General features: G+C 41.7%; 1 protein-coding gene across 1 annotated transcript in view; it reads right to left on the bottom strand.

Annotated features, from left to right (window-relative positions):
- Window positions 1-8,913, bottom strand: part of LOC143961841 (uncharacterized) — a 66,267-nt gene extending 57,354 nt beyond the window's left edge. Inside the window, exons 1-2 of the mRNA XM_077471176.1 lie at window positions 8,762-8,913; window positions 3,580-3,641 (exon numbers count right to left, since the gene is read on the bottom strand). Of these exons, the coding sequence (XP_077327302.1) occupies window positions 3,580-3,637 (58 nt within the window). The 5' untranslated portion in view covers window positions 3,638-3,641; window positions 8,762-8,913. The remainder of the gene's footprint in view (window positions 1-3,579; window positions 3,642-8,761) is intronic.
- Between the last annotated feature and the right edge of the window lie 4,654 nt (window positions 8,914-13,567).

Consider the following 13,567-nt stretch of genomic DNA (forward strand, 5'->3'; position numbering starts at 1 on the left):
TGAATTCCCCCTTTACCCTCCATCCCTCTATTGGAATGTATTTTCTGTCAATAAAACATTGAGAAAAAGGACTAAGTGTCTGAGCCGAAATCTGTGAGAAATTCTTTAATGGGACCTCTATGGCGGACACGGTGGAATGGTGAAGTAACGGTAAACCCAATCAAATACCAGCAGCTCCTTCTGGGGTAAGTGCTACACACATATTGCACTTTATTGTTTATTTCAAGATAAAACCGGTCTTATCCCTATACTTTTAAATTATAACCTAACCAAGCTGTGTACTTACTGTCCAACCACTGTGCAATATTTGTGGCTATTGCCACTGAGATAATACACTCTAATATACATTTCAAAATGTAATCTTCCTCATCTCTAAGTCGTATATTGAGACCCTACTAAGCTGCTTACATGCTGTCCAACCACTGAGCAACATTTGTGGGTATTGTAACTCAAATATTACACTCTAATGTTTATTTAAAAACTGTTTCCTCCTGTATTAAATTTTATTTTGACTGTACGGTCTACCCTAACGTTGTAAAGCGCTGCACGAATGGTTGGCACTATATAAATCCTGTATAATAATAATAATATTTAAAAATAACACCTTGCTCACCTTTCCCTCTTACATTGCAATCTTCCAAAGCTTCTTACATATTGTCTAGTCACTGAACAATATTTGTGATTATTGTCTCTCAAATAATATACTCTAATAGAATATCCATTTCAAGATAAAATGTGCCTTGTATGTAAACTGCTTAGACAGCAATATAAAATATATTGCTGTCTAAGCAGTTTACATACTGTCCAACCACTGAACAATATTATTGTTTCTCAAATATTACACTTTTATGTTTATATTAAAGTGAAACCTGCCTTGTCTCTGTGTCTTACATTGCAGACTTACCAACCTGCTTACATGTGGTCCATCTACTGAAAAATAATTGTGGCTATTGTCTCTTATATATAACACACTCTACTTTCTTTTTCAAAATAAAATCTGTTTAGTCTCCTTTTTACATTGCGATCTTACCAAGCTTTTGACATGATATACAACCACTGAACGATATTTGTTGGTTTTGTCTACTTCAGGAAAAAAAAAACAGCTTCATCTATATCACATATGACTGGATAATTGTGGACCTACTACACCAGTTGCAGGTAGGGCAAAGTAAGCAGGAGATATGGAAACCCTTAGGTGAGGAGTCGAAGGACCAAACAGTTTTCACCAGAGCTCTTGATGAAGCAATGAAAGTGGATACAAAGTGGAGCTGGAGTAATGGTGGAGTCAATATGATACAGCTGATAAAAATATCCAGGAAATAAACCAAATTAAGGGAAGGCAGCAAGAAAATCAATTGAGGGAGAAAGAGATGACTTTGGTACATAAAAAGTCAGTCTAACAAAGAAATAGGCAGAAAATACATCTCAGCCAAGGGATGAGAGTAATCCTGAAAGTCCTGTTGCCCTCTAGACATGTGCGATTAGTTTAGTTCCAAATTTGTCTTTTAACAAATTTTGACAAATTTTTAGATTTCCAAAATTTCGAATTTCCTAATTTTCAAATTTCTGAATTTCTGAATTTTCAAATCTCTGAATTTTGGAATTTAGAATTTCCAAATTTTCAAATTTACGGAATTTCAGAAATTCAAAATTTCGGAAATTCATAATTTCGGAAATTCATAAATTCAGAAATTGGAAAATTAAAAATGTTGTAAATTCGAAATTCAGAAATGCGAAATTGGGAAAATTCTAAATTTGTAAATTCAAAATTTTGTAAATTCGAAATTCAAAATTTTGTAAATTCAAAATTTTGTAAATTCAAAATTTTGAAGATTTGAAAATTCAAAAATCCAACATTCGAAAATTTTAAAAATTGGAAATTTGAAAATCCAAAAATAAGAATGAAAATCTGAACATTCAAAAGAATAAAAAAAATGAAAATTCGAAAACCTGAAAATCTGAAATAATAACTAATAATACTAATAATAAATATTAAATTATAGGTATTGGAATTTCCTTTCAAATTTGGCTGTTAGTGAACGTAATGAGTACGAATTTATCCGAAGTTACGAACTATCTGAAATAACAAATGGCGTATCTAAACAAATGGAACGTAAGAATACAATAATAATAAATAACAACAATAATAATAATAATAATAATAATAATAACAATAAAACCTTTTTATTATTATTATTTATTATTAATTTATTCCATTCCATTTGTTTGGATGTGGCATTCGTTATTTCAGATAATTCATAACTTCGGATAAATTCGTACTCGTTACGTTCACTAACAGCCAAATTTGAAAGGAAATTCCAATACCTATAATTTTATATTTATTATTAGTATTATTAGTTATTATTTCAGATTTTTAGGTTTTCGAATTTTCTGATTTTCATTCTTTTGAACAGATAAATTTGTATTCTTTACATTCAAAAACTTGGAAAGTAAATTCCAATACCTATAATTTAATAGTTATTATTAGTTATTATTTCAAATTTTACTGATTTTCTTTCCTTTTTTCAGATTTTCGATTTTCCGAATTTTTGAATTCCTGAATTTCCAAACTTTCTAATTCTGAAAATCTGAGATTTCAAAAATTCAGAAATGTGGAAATTTGAAAGTCTGAATTTCCGAAAAAAAAGCAAAAAAAACGAATGAAATGAAAACGAAAACGAACAAATTTTTTTGGTCAGCGCACATGTCTACTGCCCTCCTTCCCTTGCTGTCTTTCCAAAGGAAAGCTCTTTAATGGACCCTTCACCCTTTCACTGCCAGAGCTGCTTTTGCATTTTTTTTGCACACGTTTAAAAAAAAAACATTTTAGGCCTGAAGATTACACAAAACCCCCAAACATTATACATTTCCTGAAAGAAGACACACTAGAGAATAACAATACGGCCCCAAATCTCTCCTCTGTACTTAAAAGAATTAGAACAGGGGTCTCAAACTGGTAGCCCTCTAGCTGTTGCAAAACTACAAGTCCCATGAGGCATTGCAAGGCTGGTGGTTACAAGCATGACTCCCACAGGCAGAGGCATGATGGGACTTGTAGTTTTGCAACAGCTGGAGGGCCACCAGTTTGAGACCCCTGCATTAGAAACACCAAGATCAGTGAGATCTAATGATTTAGATTTTTTTTTTAAATTACGCTGTTTACATCCGTGTAACCCAGAAGTGAGAAGTGACATCATCACTTCCTGGTTACTATATCATGGAGACCAACAAAGTCAATCTGGTCTTTGCTAGGCTCTGTGATCAGCCGATGGAAGTGCCAGCTGGTTGATGGGGACTCCCATTGGAACAGAAGGTCCCAATAAAGCCATAGAAGGTGGCGGGGCATCTGCCCTCTGCTTGTAAAATCAATCCAGTGGCTAGTTAGCCACTGGGATTGCTTTTACAGGAGAGCCAACCTCTGCCTAAAGTCTAGCGACATACCGGTACATCACTGGTCGGCAAGTAGGTAAATAAAGGAGAAATGGAAACGCAGAGGAGCATTTGAATAGCAGAGACGATGGAATATTACACATGACTAATTTCCACTAGCAGTAAGTGTACACAGCTTCTACCACCTACCTTCCTGTGCAAGAGAAGTGGGCACCACCAACAGCAACACCAGCACGCTCAGCTCCATCGCCCTGAGAACATACAAACACAAATGAGAAATAATTAATCTCTGTTCAGCATTTGTTAGTAGAAGCAGACGTATATTTTACAACTACAGGTATCTGGACACTGTCCTCATTCAATCAAGTCACAACTAGAGAGGAGCTGAATGTTCAGTCAGTTTTTTCCCAACTCTAGTTATGATTGATGGGAGTCCATATTTTAATTCAACGACTTGCCATATCAAATTAGGAATGAGATCCTAATTTGATCAACTGGAAAATGTTTAAACCAAATTATGGGGAAGTCGCAGACAGGGGCCATTCGCGGACCGCATGTCTGTTTCCTGAGTGTCTCTTTTACGAGTGTTATGCCGTGTACACACGACCGGACTTTTCGAGGGACTAGGTCCGACGGTCTTTCCAATGGACTTTCGGCAGAGTTCCGACGGACTTTCCGAATGAAAGGACTTGGCCACACAATCACACCAAAGTCCGACAGATTCGAACGTGATGACGTACGACTGGACTAGAATAAGGAAGTTCATAGCCAGTAGCCAATAGCTGCCCTAGCGTTGGTTTTCGTCCGTCGGACCAGCATACACACGAACGGCGGAGTTCCGGTGGAAAAATTTAAAACATGTTCTATTTCTAAAGTCCGCCGGAATTTTGGCAAGCAAAGGTCCGATGGAGCCCCACACACGATCGAATTGTCCGACGGGCTCGATCCGTCGGACCTTTGCTGTCAAAAACTCCGGTCGTGTGTACGCGGCATTATAGTAAAGAACTCTGCTCCACTCTGCAAAGACGGCATGAAAACCAACATTTCATATTTCATTTCTTTAGGAGCCTGATTCACACTCTTTATCCCCTAACATGCTTTTATTTTTCGCACTGGTGTTCTCTGTCCTCAAATTGTCCTTACTCTACCCCTCCTCTCTACTCCACAGCCTACACATATTACCCTCACTCCTACGCTCTCCCTATTACTGCACCCATCACCTCCTGCAAATAGTGAACCCACACGCTGACCTAAACACCAAGACACTGAGATATGTGAGATATTTCCTTGCCCTCCCTCTTCTCCTAATCTCTGGGAACATCCCACCTCCCAACCGTGGCCCTCCATTTTCTAACTGCAAACCCCATATCCAGCACCCTTCCTCCTCTGGCAACAGCCGCAATCCATTCCGATTAATTTCTATCCCTCTGCTTCCAAAAACCAGCCCCCCCAATCTCATGTGCCTTCTGAAATGCCCACTAAAATGCAGTAACAGTTTACTAACTGCTAAATCCAATAGCCACTACTCCATAGTACTACTATTTGACCTCTCTGTGGCCTTTAATATTGTTGACCATCCACTTGTTCTCATTAAACTCCTCCTACCTATTACTACCTATTACAGCGCCCCTTCAGTGTTACCTACAACTCTGTCTCCTACTCTCCACTTCCTCTTTCTGTAGGGGTCCCCCAAGTCTCTGCTCTTGGACCCCTTCTCTTCTCTATCTAAACCTTCTCCCTTGGTCACTTGATAACCTCCTCTGGCTTCCAATACCACCTCTATGCTGATGACACCTAAATCTAGCTCTCTACTCCTCACCTTACTCCTTCAGTCTTCCCTCGCATTACTAACTTACTAACTGACATGTCATGATGGATGTCACACCACTTCTTTTATCCAAATCTCTCTAAAACCGTGGTGATAATATTCCCCACGCCCATGCCCCCAGCCAGTGAGTTTTCCATCAAAACCAATAATGCAACCATCAATCCCTCCCCTCACACCAGGGTACTAGGTGTAGCCCTAGACCAGTGATGGTGAACCTTGACACCCCAGATGATTTGGAACTACATTTCCCATGATGCTCAACTACACTGCAGAGTGCGTGAGCATCATGGAAAATGTAGTTCCAAAACATCTGGGGTGCCAAGGTTCAGGATCACTGCCCTAGACTCTGACCTGTCCTTTCAGCCCCAAATCCAATCAGTGTCAAAAGCTTGTAGACTTCATCTCCGCAACATCTCTAAAATTCCCCCCCTTTTAACTAACAAAACCACCAAGCTACTCATTCCCTCCCTTGGTATCGCTCGCCTTGACAATTGCAACTCCCTTCTGATAGGCCTACCTCTCCATAGGCTATCCCCTCTTCAGTCTATCATGAAGGCTGCTGCCAGAATCATCTACCTTACCAACCGCTCAGTGATCGCCACCCCTCTCCGTCAATCCCTACACTGGCGTCTGATTGTCCAGCGAATGAAATTCAGAATACTAACTACAACATACAAAGCCATTCACATAGTTACATAGTAGGTGAGGTCGAAAAAATACACAAGTCCATCAAGTTTACAACTCTGCCCCAAGCTACTTCGCCAATCTTGTCTCCAAATATCACCCAAACCATCCTCTCTGCTTCTCTCAAGACCTCCTGCTCTCAAACTCCCTTGTCCCCTTCTTCTCCCATGCTTATCTCCAGGACTTCACCAGAGCCTTCCCCATCCTCTGGAATGCTCTATCTCAATCGGTCCGGCTATCTCCTACTCTGGCTGCCTTTAGTCGATCCCTGAAAACTCATCTCTTCAGGGAAGCCTATCACGTCTCCAACTAATCTTTTATCACTTCCATCAGGACATGGATCACCTGCTGGTAACACAGTGATTGTCAGAGATGAAGAGCACAGGTCCAGTGGCCACCAGTTGGTGTTTCCCAGCAGTCAGCACCAGGTGGAGTCTAATTACTGAGATCTGCTGGCTGCTGGAAGACATCTGCTAGTGGCCACCAGAACTGGGCCCTTCAGCTCTGGGAACAGCAGTGCCACCAGCAGGTGATCCAGGTATCGACAATAACATGACAGTGAAGAACAACTAAACCAACAACATAACTATAATACACTATATATAATGAGGGAGGAGCTCACATAAGCAGGGCATGAACAAGACTGGGACTGGGAACAAGGGGAGCAGAGATGGGGTAACAGGATACAGGATAAGGCAGGGCAAGCAATCAGCAAGAAGGTATTACGCTAACACTGAAGCACTGAGGAAAAGTCAAGAAAGGGATTATATACCTTCCCAGCAGCCAGCATCAGATGGAGCCTAATTACTGGGGCCTGGCTGCTGGGAGACATCTGCTGGTGGCCACTGGAATTGCACCCTTCAGCTCAGGGAACCACAGTGCCACCAGCAGGTGATCTAGGTCCTGACAGACTCCTTTTATTAATGAGGGTTTCCAGATTTTGATGAGCCCTCTGCCCACAGACCCTCACAACCAACCAGGTGTTGACCAAAGAGGCCCTTGTCGTCAACAATATGGGGACAAGTGGCTTTTCCAGTGGGGTCCCCCTTGGAAAGGCACACTCATCCCCTCTTTCCTGGCCTGCCATGCCTGATAAGAGCCTGGTGCGGTCATCAACACTTTCGCAGGCAGAATAATGCTTGTTAAGAAATGGAAAGCTAATGTATGTCTATTCGAAAGATTAAAACTAGAAGGGCAAACCCTGCAAATACAAACTGAAGAGCCATGTTATTGAATTTAGAGGCAGTATTTACTCACTGTATATGTGACCCCTCCTCCTAGGAGTACAGATATCAGGATAATAGATTTCTGTACACAGTGACCCCTCCTCCTACGAGTACAGATATTGGGATAATAGATTTCTCTATGGTGACCCCTCCTCCTAGGAGTACAGATATTGGGATAATAGATTTCTGTATATGGTGACCCCTCCTTCCAGGAGTACAGATATTGGGATAATAGATTTATGTATATAGTGACCCCTCCTCCTATGAGTACAGATATCGGGATAATAGATGTATGTATATAGTGACCCCTCCTCCTAGGAGTACAGATATCGGGATAATAGATTTCTGTATATGGTGACCCCCTCCTCCTAGGAGTGCAGATATCAGGATAATAGATTTCTATATATGGTGACCCCCTCCTCCTAGGAGTACAGATATCAGGATAATAGATTTCTGTATATGGTGACCATTACTTCTAGGAGTACAGATATCAGGATAATAGTTTTCTGTATATGGTGACCCCCTCCTCCTAGGAGTACAGATATCAGGATAATAGATTTCTGTATATGGTGACCCCTCCTCCTCGGAGTACAGATATCGGGATAATAGATTTCTGTATATGGTGACCCCTCCTCCTAGGAGTACAGATACCATGATAATAGATTTCTGTATATGGTAACCCCTTCCTCCTAGGAGTGCAGATATCAGTATAATAGATTTCTGTATATGGTGACCCCTCCTCCTAGGAGTACAGATATCAGGATAATAGATTTCTGTATATGGTGACCATTACTCCTAGGAGTACAGATATCAGGATAATAGATTTCTGTATATGGTGACCATTACTCCTAGGAGTACAGATATCAGGATAATAGATTTCTGTATATGGTGACCCCCTCCTCCTAGGAGTACAGATATCAGAATAATAGATTTCTGTATATGGTGGCCCCTCCTCCTAGGAGTACAGATATCGGGATAATAGATTTCTGTATATGGTAACCCCTTCCTCCTAGGAGTGCAGATATCAGTATAATAGATTTCTGTATATGGTGACCCCTCCTCCTAGGAGTACAGATATCAAGATAATAGATTTCTGTATATGGTGACCCCTCCCCCTAGGAGTACAGATATCGGGATAATAGATTTCTGTATATGGTGACCCCTCCTTCTAGGAGTACAGATATCAAGATAATAGATTTATGTATCTGGTGACCCCTCCTCCTAGGAGTACAGATATCGGGACAATAGATTTCTGTATATGGTGACCCCCTCCTCCTAGGAGTACAGATATCAGGATAATAGATTTCTGTATATGGTGACCCCTCCTCCTAGGAGTACAGATATCAGGATAATAGATTACTGTATATGGTGACCCCTCCTCCTAGGAGTACAGATATCAAGATAATAGATTTCTGTATATGGTGACCCCTCCTCCTAGGAGTACAGATATCAGGATCATTTCTGTATATTGTGACCCCTCCTCCAAGGAGTACTAATATCGGGATAATAGATTTCTGTATATGTGACCACCTCCTCCTAGGTTCCTGGCCATGATACTGACTTCTCTGACCTGCAATCTCACCGCGGTTTAATCTCCCCATACACATTTAATATAACCCCCATCATTCATTACCTTCGATCTCTGCCTTGTCGGTCTAGTTAAATCTTTCTGTGTTTTCACGGCCTCAGCCCCTCTCGGTCCTCAGAAGATCTTCCTAATAATGATGAGATGAGAAGACGGAGGAGTCTTGTAACATCTGCTCAGACCTCCCCCTCCTCCCTCCTAGTGAGATCACCGTTGTACAGTACAAGGGTCAAAACAACAGGACCGTCCGAGAACAACAAGGTTACAGTATATAATAAGAAATGGTTGTACAGTAAGCATTGACCCTTCTGTGTCCATGGATAATCCAAGCCTTTCCTGACCAGATCAGATGTGAAAGATTACATTATTTTTATTTTTTTTCAACAATGACTTTTTATTCTCTTGTTGCTTATTTTGGAGTGTATGGGGCCTCTGTGCTTCTCCATGCAATGCAGGCAGATCATGGCTGGTGGGAGGGGCCATCAGGGGGCTGTACATGACTTCCTGAAAACATCACAGCACCCGGCCTCAGTACTCATCTCAAGAGCCCTCAGTCCTGATGGAAACAGTGGGAGGAGTTATGCAAATATCACAATGCTTTGATAGGTGGGTGTCAGTCCAGAGGAGTGGGTGTTCCTAGGCAGGTTTTATTTGCATACATACACTCACATGTGATGCTGAACCTCCATAACTGAGATAACTGAAATCCAGTGAATGAAAAGGGCAGAGCCAAAGACAGTCAGGCTGGGGGGGGAAAGAGCTAGAGGATACTGGATGTCCTCCAGCCAGGAAATGAGACATGTTACAGCTTCTAATGCACAATGTGAGAAGCTCACAGTGTGCAGTGAAATCAGAGCAAGCTATTTTAGTAGAGTAAAAAATGACCCAGTATTTAGATCTTCCCCTCACCCCTCTTATATTACCTGACCCTGACGGTAATGTCACCAGTTGACCCAACCCCATCTTAACGTGTCATTCGGCAAGTGTCTCTCAATGGGACCAGTCGTGTTTGGCGGCCAGCTGATGTCACCGGGTGTCCCCCGTCCCCATGTTTATCTGTCATTTGGCAAGTGTCTCTCAATGCGACCGGTCCAGGTGATCTTTGACCATTTTTTTGGTGAATTAGAACTGGTGCTATGTACCCCATACTCCTTACCATGGGGAAGGGGGGGAGTCTGGGGGCCTCCCAGTTAAAGGGGTCTTCCAGATTCTGATAAGTCACCTCCTGCACACCCAAAACCACTGGAATATCACTCTTAGATTGAAAGTTTTCCTTTCCTGAGTAGTTTTGAAGTTCCCATTAAGAACTAAGACATTGAGATCTTCCATAGTGTGATCCGGTTGTGAGAAATTATGTCCCTCAGGTGTGCAACTCATCTTCTTTATGTTCCTTGATGGCGTGTCTGTGCAAATTCATCCTTGCTCGCAATTCCTGTCCTGTTTCGCCTACAAAAGATAACGGCCTAAATTTAGACCTGGGTTTTCTTATTCTCTGTGATTGTCCCCCGCCCCCAATCTATAGCTCTCCAAGTTTAATTACCATTGCTGTGTACCTTTGTTTCTGTTTGTTTTTTATCCTCAGAGATTGTATTTTTTATCACTCTGCTAAAACTTTGTGTATTATTACTGCTTGTACCTTGAAGAATTGGACACACCCTGAATGACGAAGGGGAGTACTCTGTCTCATGAAACAGTCTACCCTAAGAGAGAAAGAGATAAGAGAGAACTATGTCTAAACCTTTTATGGCTGTACTTATTTTTTGGGTCCCAAGAATACAATGACTAATATTCTCCTGTGACCCCTAGTCAACTGATACTGATTTACTCTCCCCCACTGTGTATTTAGTGGTCTATTTTAGCCACCCTGATCACCTTCTTACACTTCTTATTGCATTCCTTGTAGTATTGGAATACTGACAATGACCTCTCAGCCTATTTTTATTTTCAATAATTTTTATTTGACGGAAATATGCAAATTACAGTATAAGAAAGTTACATTCACAGAGTATCCGTAACAATACAACATATGGTATCAAAAATTACAAATTGCCATAAAACATGTAATAAACAGAGTACGATGTCATTAAAATCGTAGGATCAACATGACAGACCAGAGATATTAAGGGAGGTCAACACCTTGCTCCGTGTACCCCAAATGGGAACTCACTGTACACAGGAGCAAGGGAATACTCCCTTGTAAAGGGTAGCAATGATGTCGAACATAGTAACATCTCCAGTATATTCAATAGGTGCAATGGGAAAGGCAAATCGCTTTATGGAAATAAAACATGAAATAGTAAGGCCGCGTACACACGCGCGGACTGTTCGCCCAACTTTGTCCGTCAAACAGTTTCGGCAAACAGTCCGCTCAAAATTAGCATGGACGGACATGGCCACACACGACGGACGAACAGTTTGCTGAAACCGTGCGCGATGACGTGAACGGCACGTACGACGGGACGAAAAATACGACGTCCTATACACTGCATTATAACTTTCGGCGTGTAAATCCTTTCTGAGCATGCGCGGAACTTAGTTTGACGAACAAGCCTACACACGAGCGGACTGTTCGCTGAAACAAGGTTTCAGCGGACAGTTTTTCGGAAATTCCGTAAAACCTTGTTCGTCAAACTGTCCGCTGAAACTGTCCGCTGAAAGCCCACACACGAGCGGACTGTCCGCCCAAACACTGTTCAGCGGACAAAGTTGGGCGAACAGTCCGCCCGTGTGTACGCGGCCTAACAGTAAAACCTGAGGGTTAATGGTGGGGAAGAAATGTCCGGACGTGAAGAACCGGTAATACCCAGGATATATATTTAAGAGGAAGGGGGAGGGGGAGGGGTGGAGAATGGCGAGAGAGAGAAAAAAAAAAAATGGGAAAGGTACATGAGGCCGCGTGTGACATGCTTCTCTCACTAAACGGTGTGAACGTTTAAGGGATTACAGGCATGGTCGATTCGTACCAATCTAGCCAGGGTTTCCAGCGATTGATTGATTTAGGCAATAGTCCTTCCACAGAGGCGTACATACGTTCATACATGCCATGTAAGTGCGTTGCTCTTATGGCTTCAGTGTGTGAAGGGAGGTCAGGGGATTTCCAATTGCGTGCAATGGTCAGCCTTGCTGCTAGACATATGTGTGTAACAATGCATTGGAGACGATGTGGATAATTTTCAATTCCAATATTCAGGAGCGCCAGTTCTGGATTAGGTGGGGAGGCAATGTGAGTAAGAGCAGATATGATTAGAAATAGGTCCTTCCAAAACTGGGTTAGTTTCGGGCAAGACCATAGAATGTGATATAGGTTTCCAGGGAGACCACATAGTCTCCAGCAGGCAGGATCTGTTGTGGAACTATATCTGTGCATCTACATTGGAGTGATGTACTATCTAAGGTTTATCTTGTATGTGAGGTCCCATAGGTTTGCCGACTTTGTTGCTAGGAAAGTGTCTCGCAAAGCAGTCTGCCATTGTTGTGAGGAAAATTAGGTACCCAATTATTTTTCCCACTTTAGCAGAGGAGGTAATTTCTCGAAGGTGTCTTTACCGTTTAATAGTGCATAGAAGAGGGAAATGCCTTTGGTGGATGATGAAACGTTAGAAAAGTATGCCCACGCCACTGTAGGTAAAGTACGACGTAGGGAGGGGGTTTGAATTAGGCAGTGTGATATTCTAATATAAGTAAAGTATTCCTTAGCAGGGAGTGAATAATTATTCTGTAAGGAGGTGAAAGAGTAAATGAAGTTGCCATCGTATAGATCAGTGATGTGTGAAATACCCTTATTCTTCCAAGAAGAGAGCTGTATGTCTTGGGTTAGAAGGTTAAGAATTTCAATGGGGAGGGGAATTGTGCAGGTGGGAGCCGTAGTATGAAAGTGCGTTGCGAAGTAAGAGAATGCCGCTACCGATGCTTTTATGGTTGGTGACAGTGAGTTGTCAGATAATTTAATTTTGGGGTTAGAGATTAGCCAGTTACGGAAATTATTTCCTACCACCTGAAAAGCTTCTATGGCACTCCAGTGGATGTGAGGATCTGGAGTAAACCAGGCCTTGAGTTGGGCCAGAATGGCTGCAAATAGTCTCTAACGATAATATATCCCAGACCCCCTACTTTCCTATGTTTCATGAGTATACGTTGCACTACTCTAGATTTCTTACCTTGCCATATAAATTTGTGAATTATTGCCTGAATCTGCCTGAAAAAGGAGGTTGGTATAGGTATGGGTAGTGTGCGGAACAGGTATATCAGTTGGGGAAGCTTGAGCATTTTGAATGCCGCAAGTCTGCCTGAGTTGGACAGTGAAAGTTTGGAGATATTCGCTAGGTCAGTAGAGAGTGTGGTGAGAAACGGAATGAAATTCGCTTTGTATAAATCTTTGGTAGTGCTTGTCAGGTTAATGCCCAGATACGTGATTGAATTCGTAGACCATGTATAGGGGTATTGGTCGCTCAGATGTTGTTGCTGTTCAGGAGATATCGCTAAGGGCTGTATATAGGACTTGGATGCATTGATTTTATAGTAAGATACACAACTAAATTCATCTAACAAATTTTGTACTGAAGCCAGGGAAGAAGAAGGGTTGGACAACGAAAGGATCACATCGTCGGCAAAAAGACTAATTTTATGTTCATTATCTCCAATGGGAGTACCTGAGATGCTTGAATGGGATCTGACTTTAGTTGCAAGGGGTTCAATTAGTAAGTCAAAGATCAATGGGGAGAGGGGGCAACCTTGGCGAGTACCATTAGATATATTAAATTCGGTAGATAACATGGAAGAGCAGTATACTTGCGCAGATGGGGAGGAGTAGAGGGCTAAGATTGCCAAGAGAATATGGCCTCGGAATCCAAATTT

Source organism: Lithobates pipiens, unplaced genomic scaffold, assembly GCF_037356315.1.
Source record: "Lithobates pipiens isolate NorthernLeopardFrog02 unplaced genomic scaffold, aLitPip1_a1.2 Scaffold_8, whole genome shotgun sequence".
Lineage (NCBI taxonomy): Eukaryota > Metazoa > Chordata > Amphibia > Anura > Ranidae > Lithobates > Lithobates pipiens.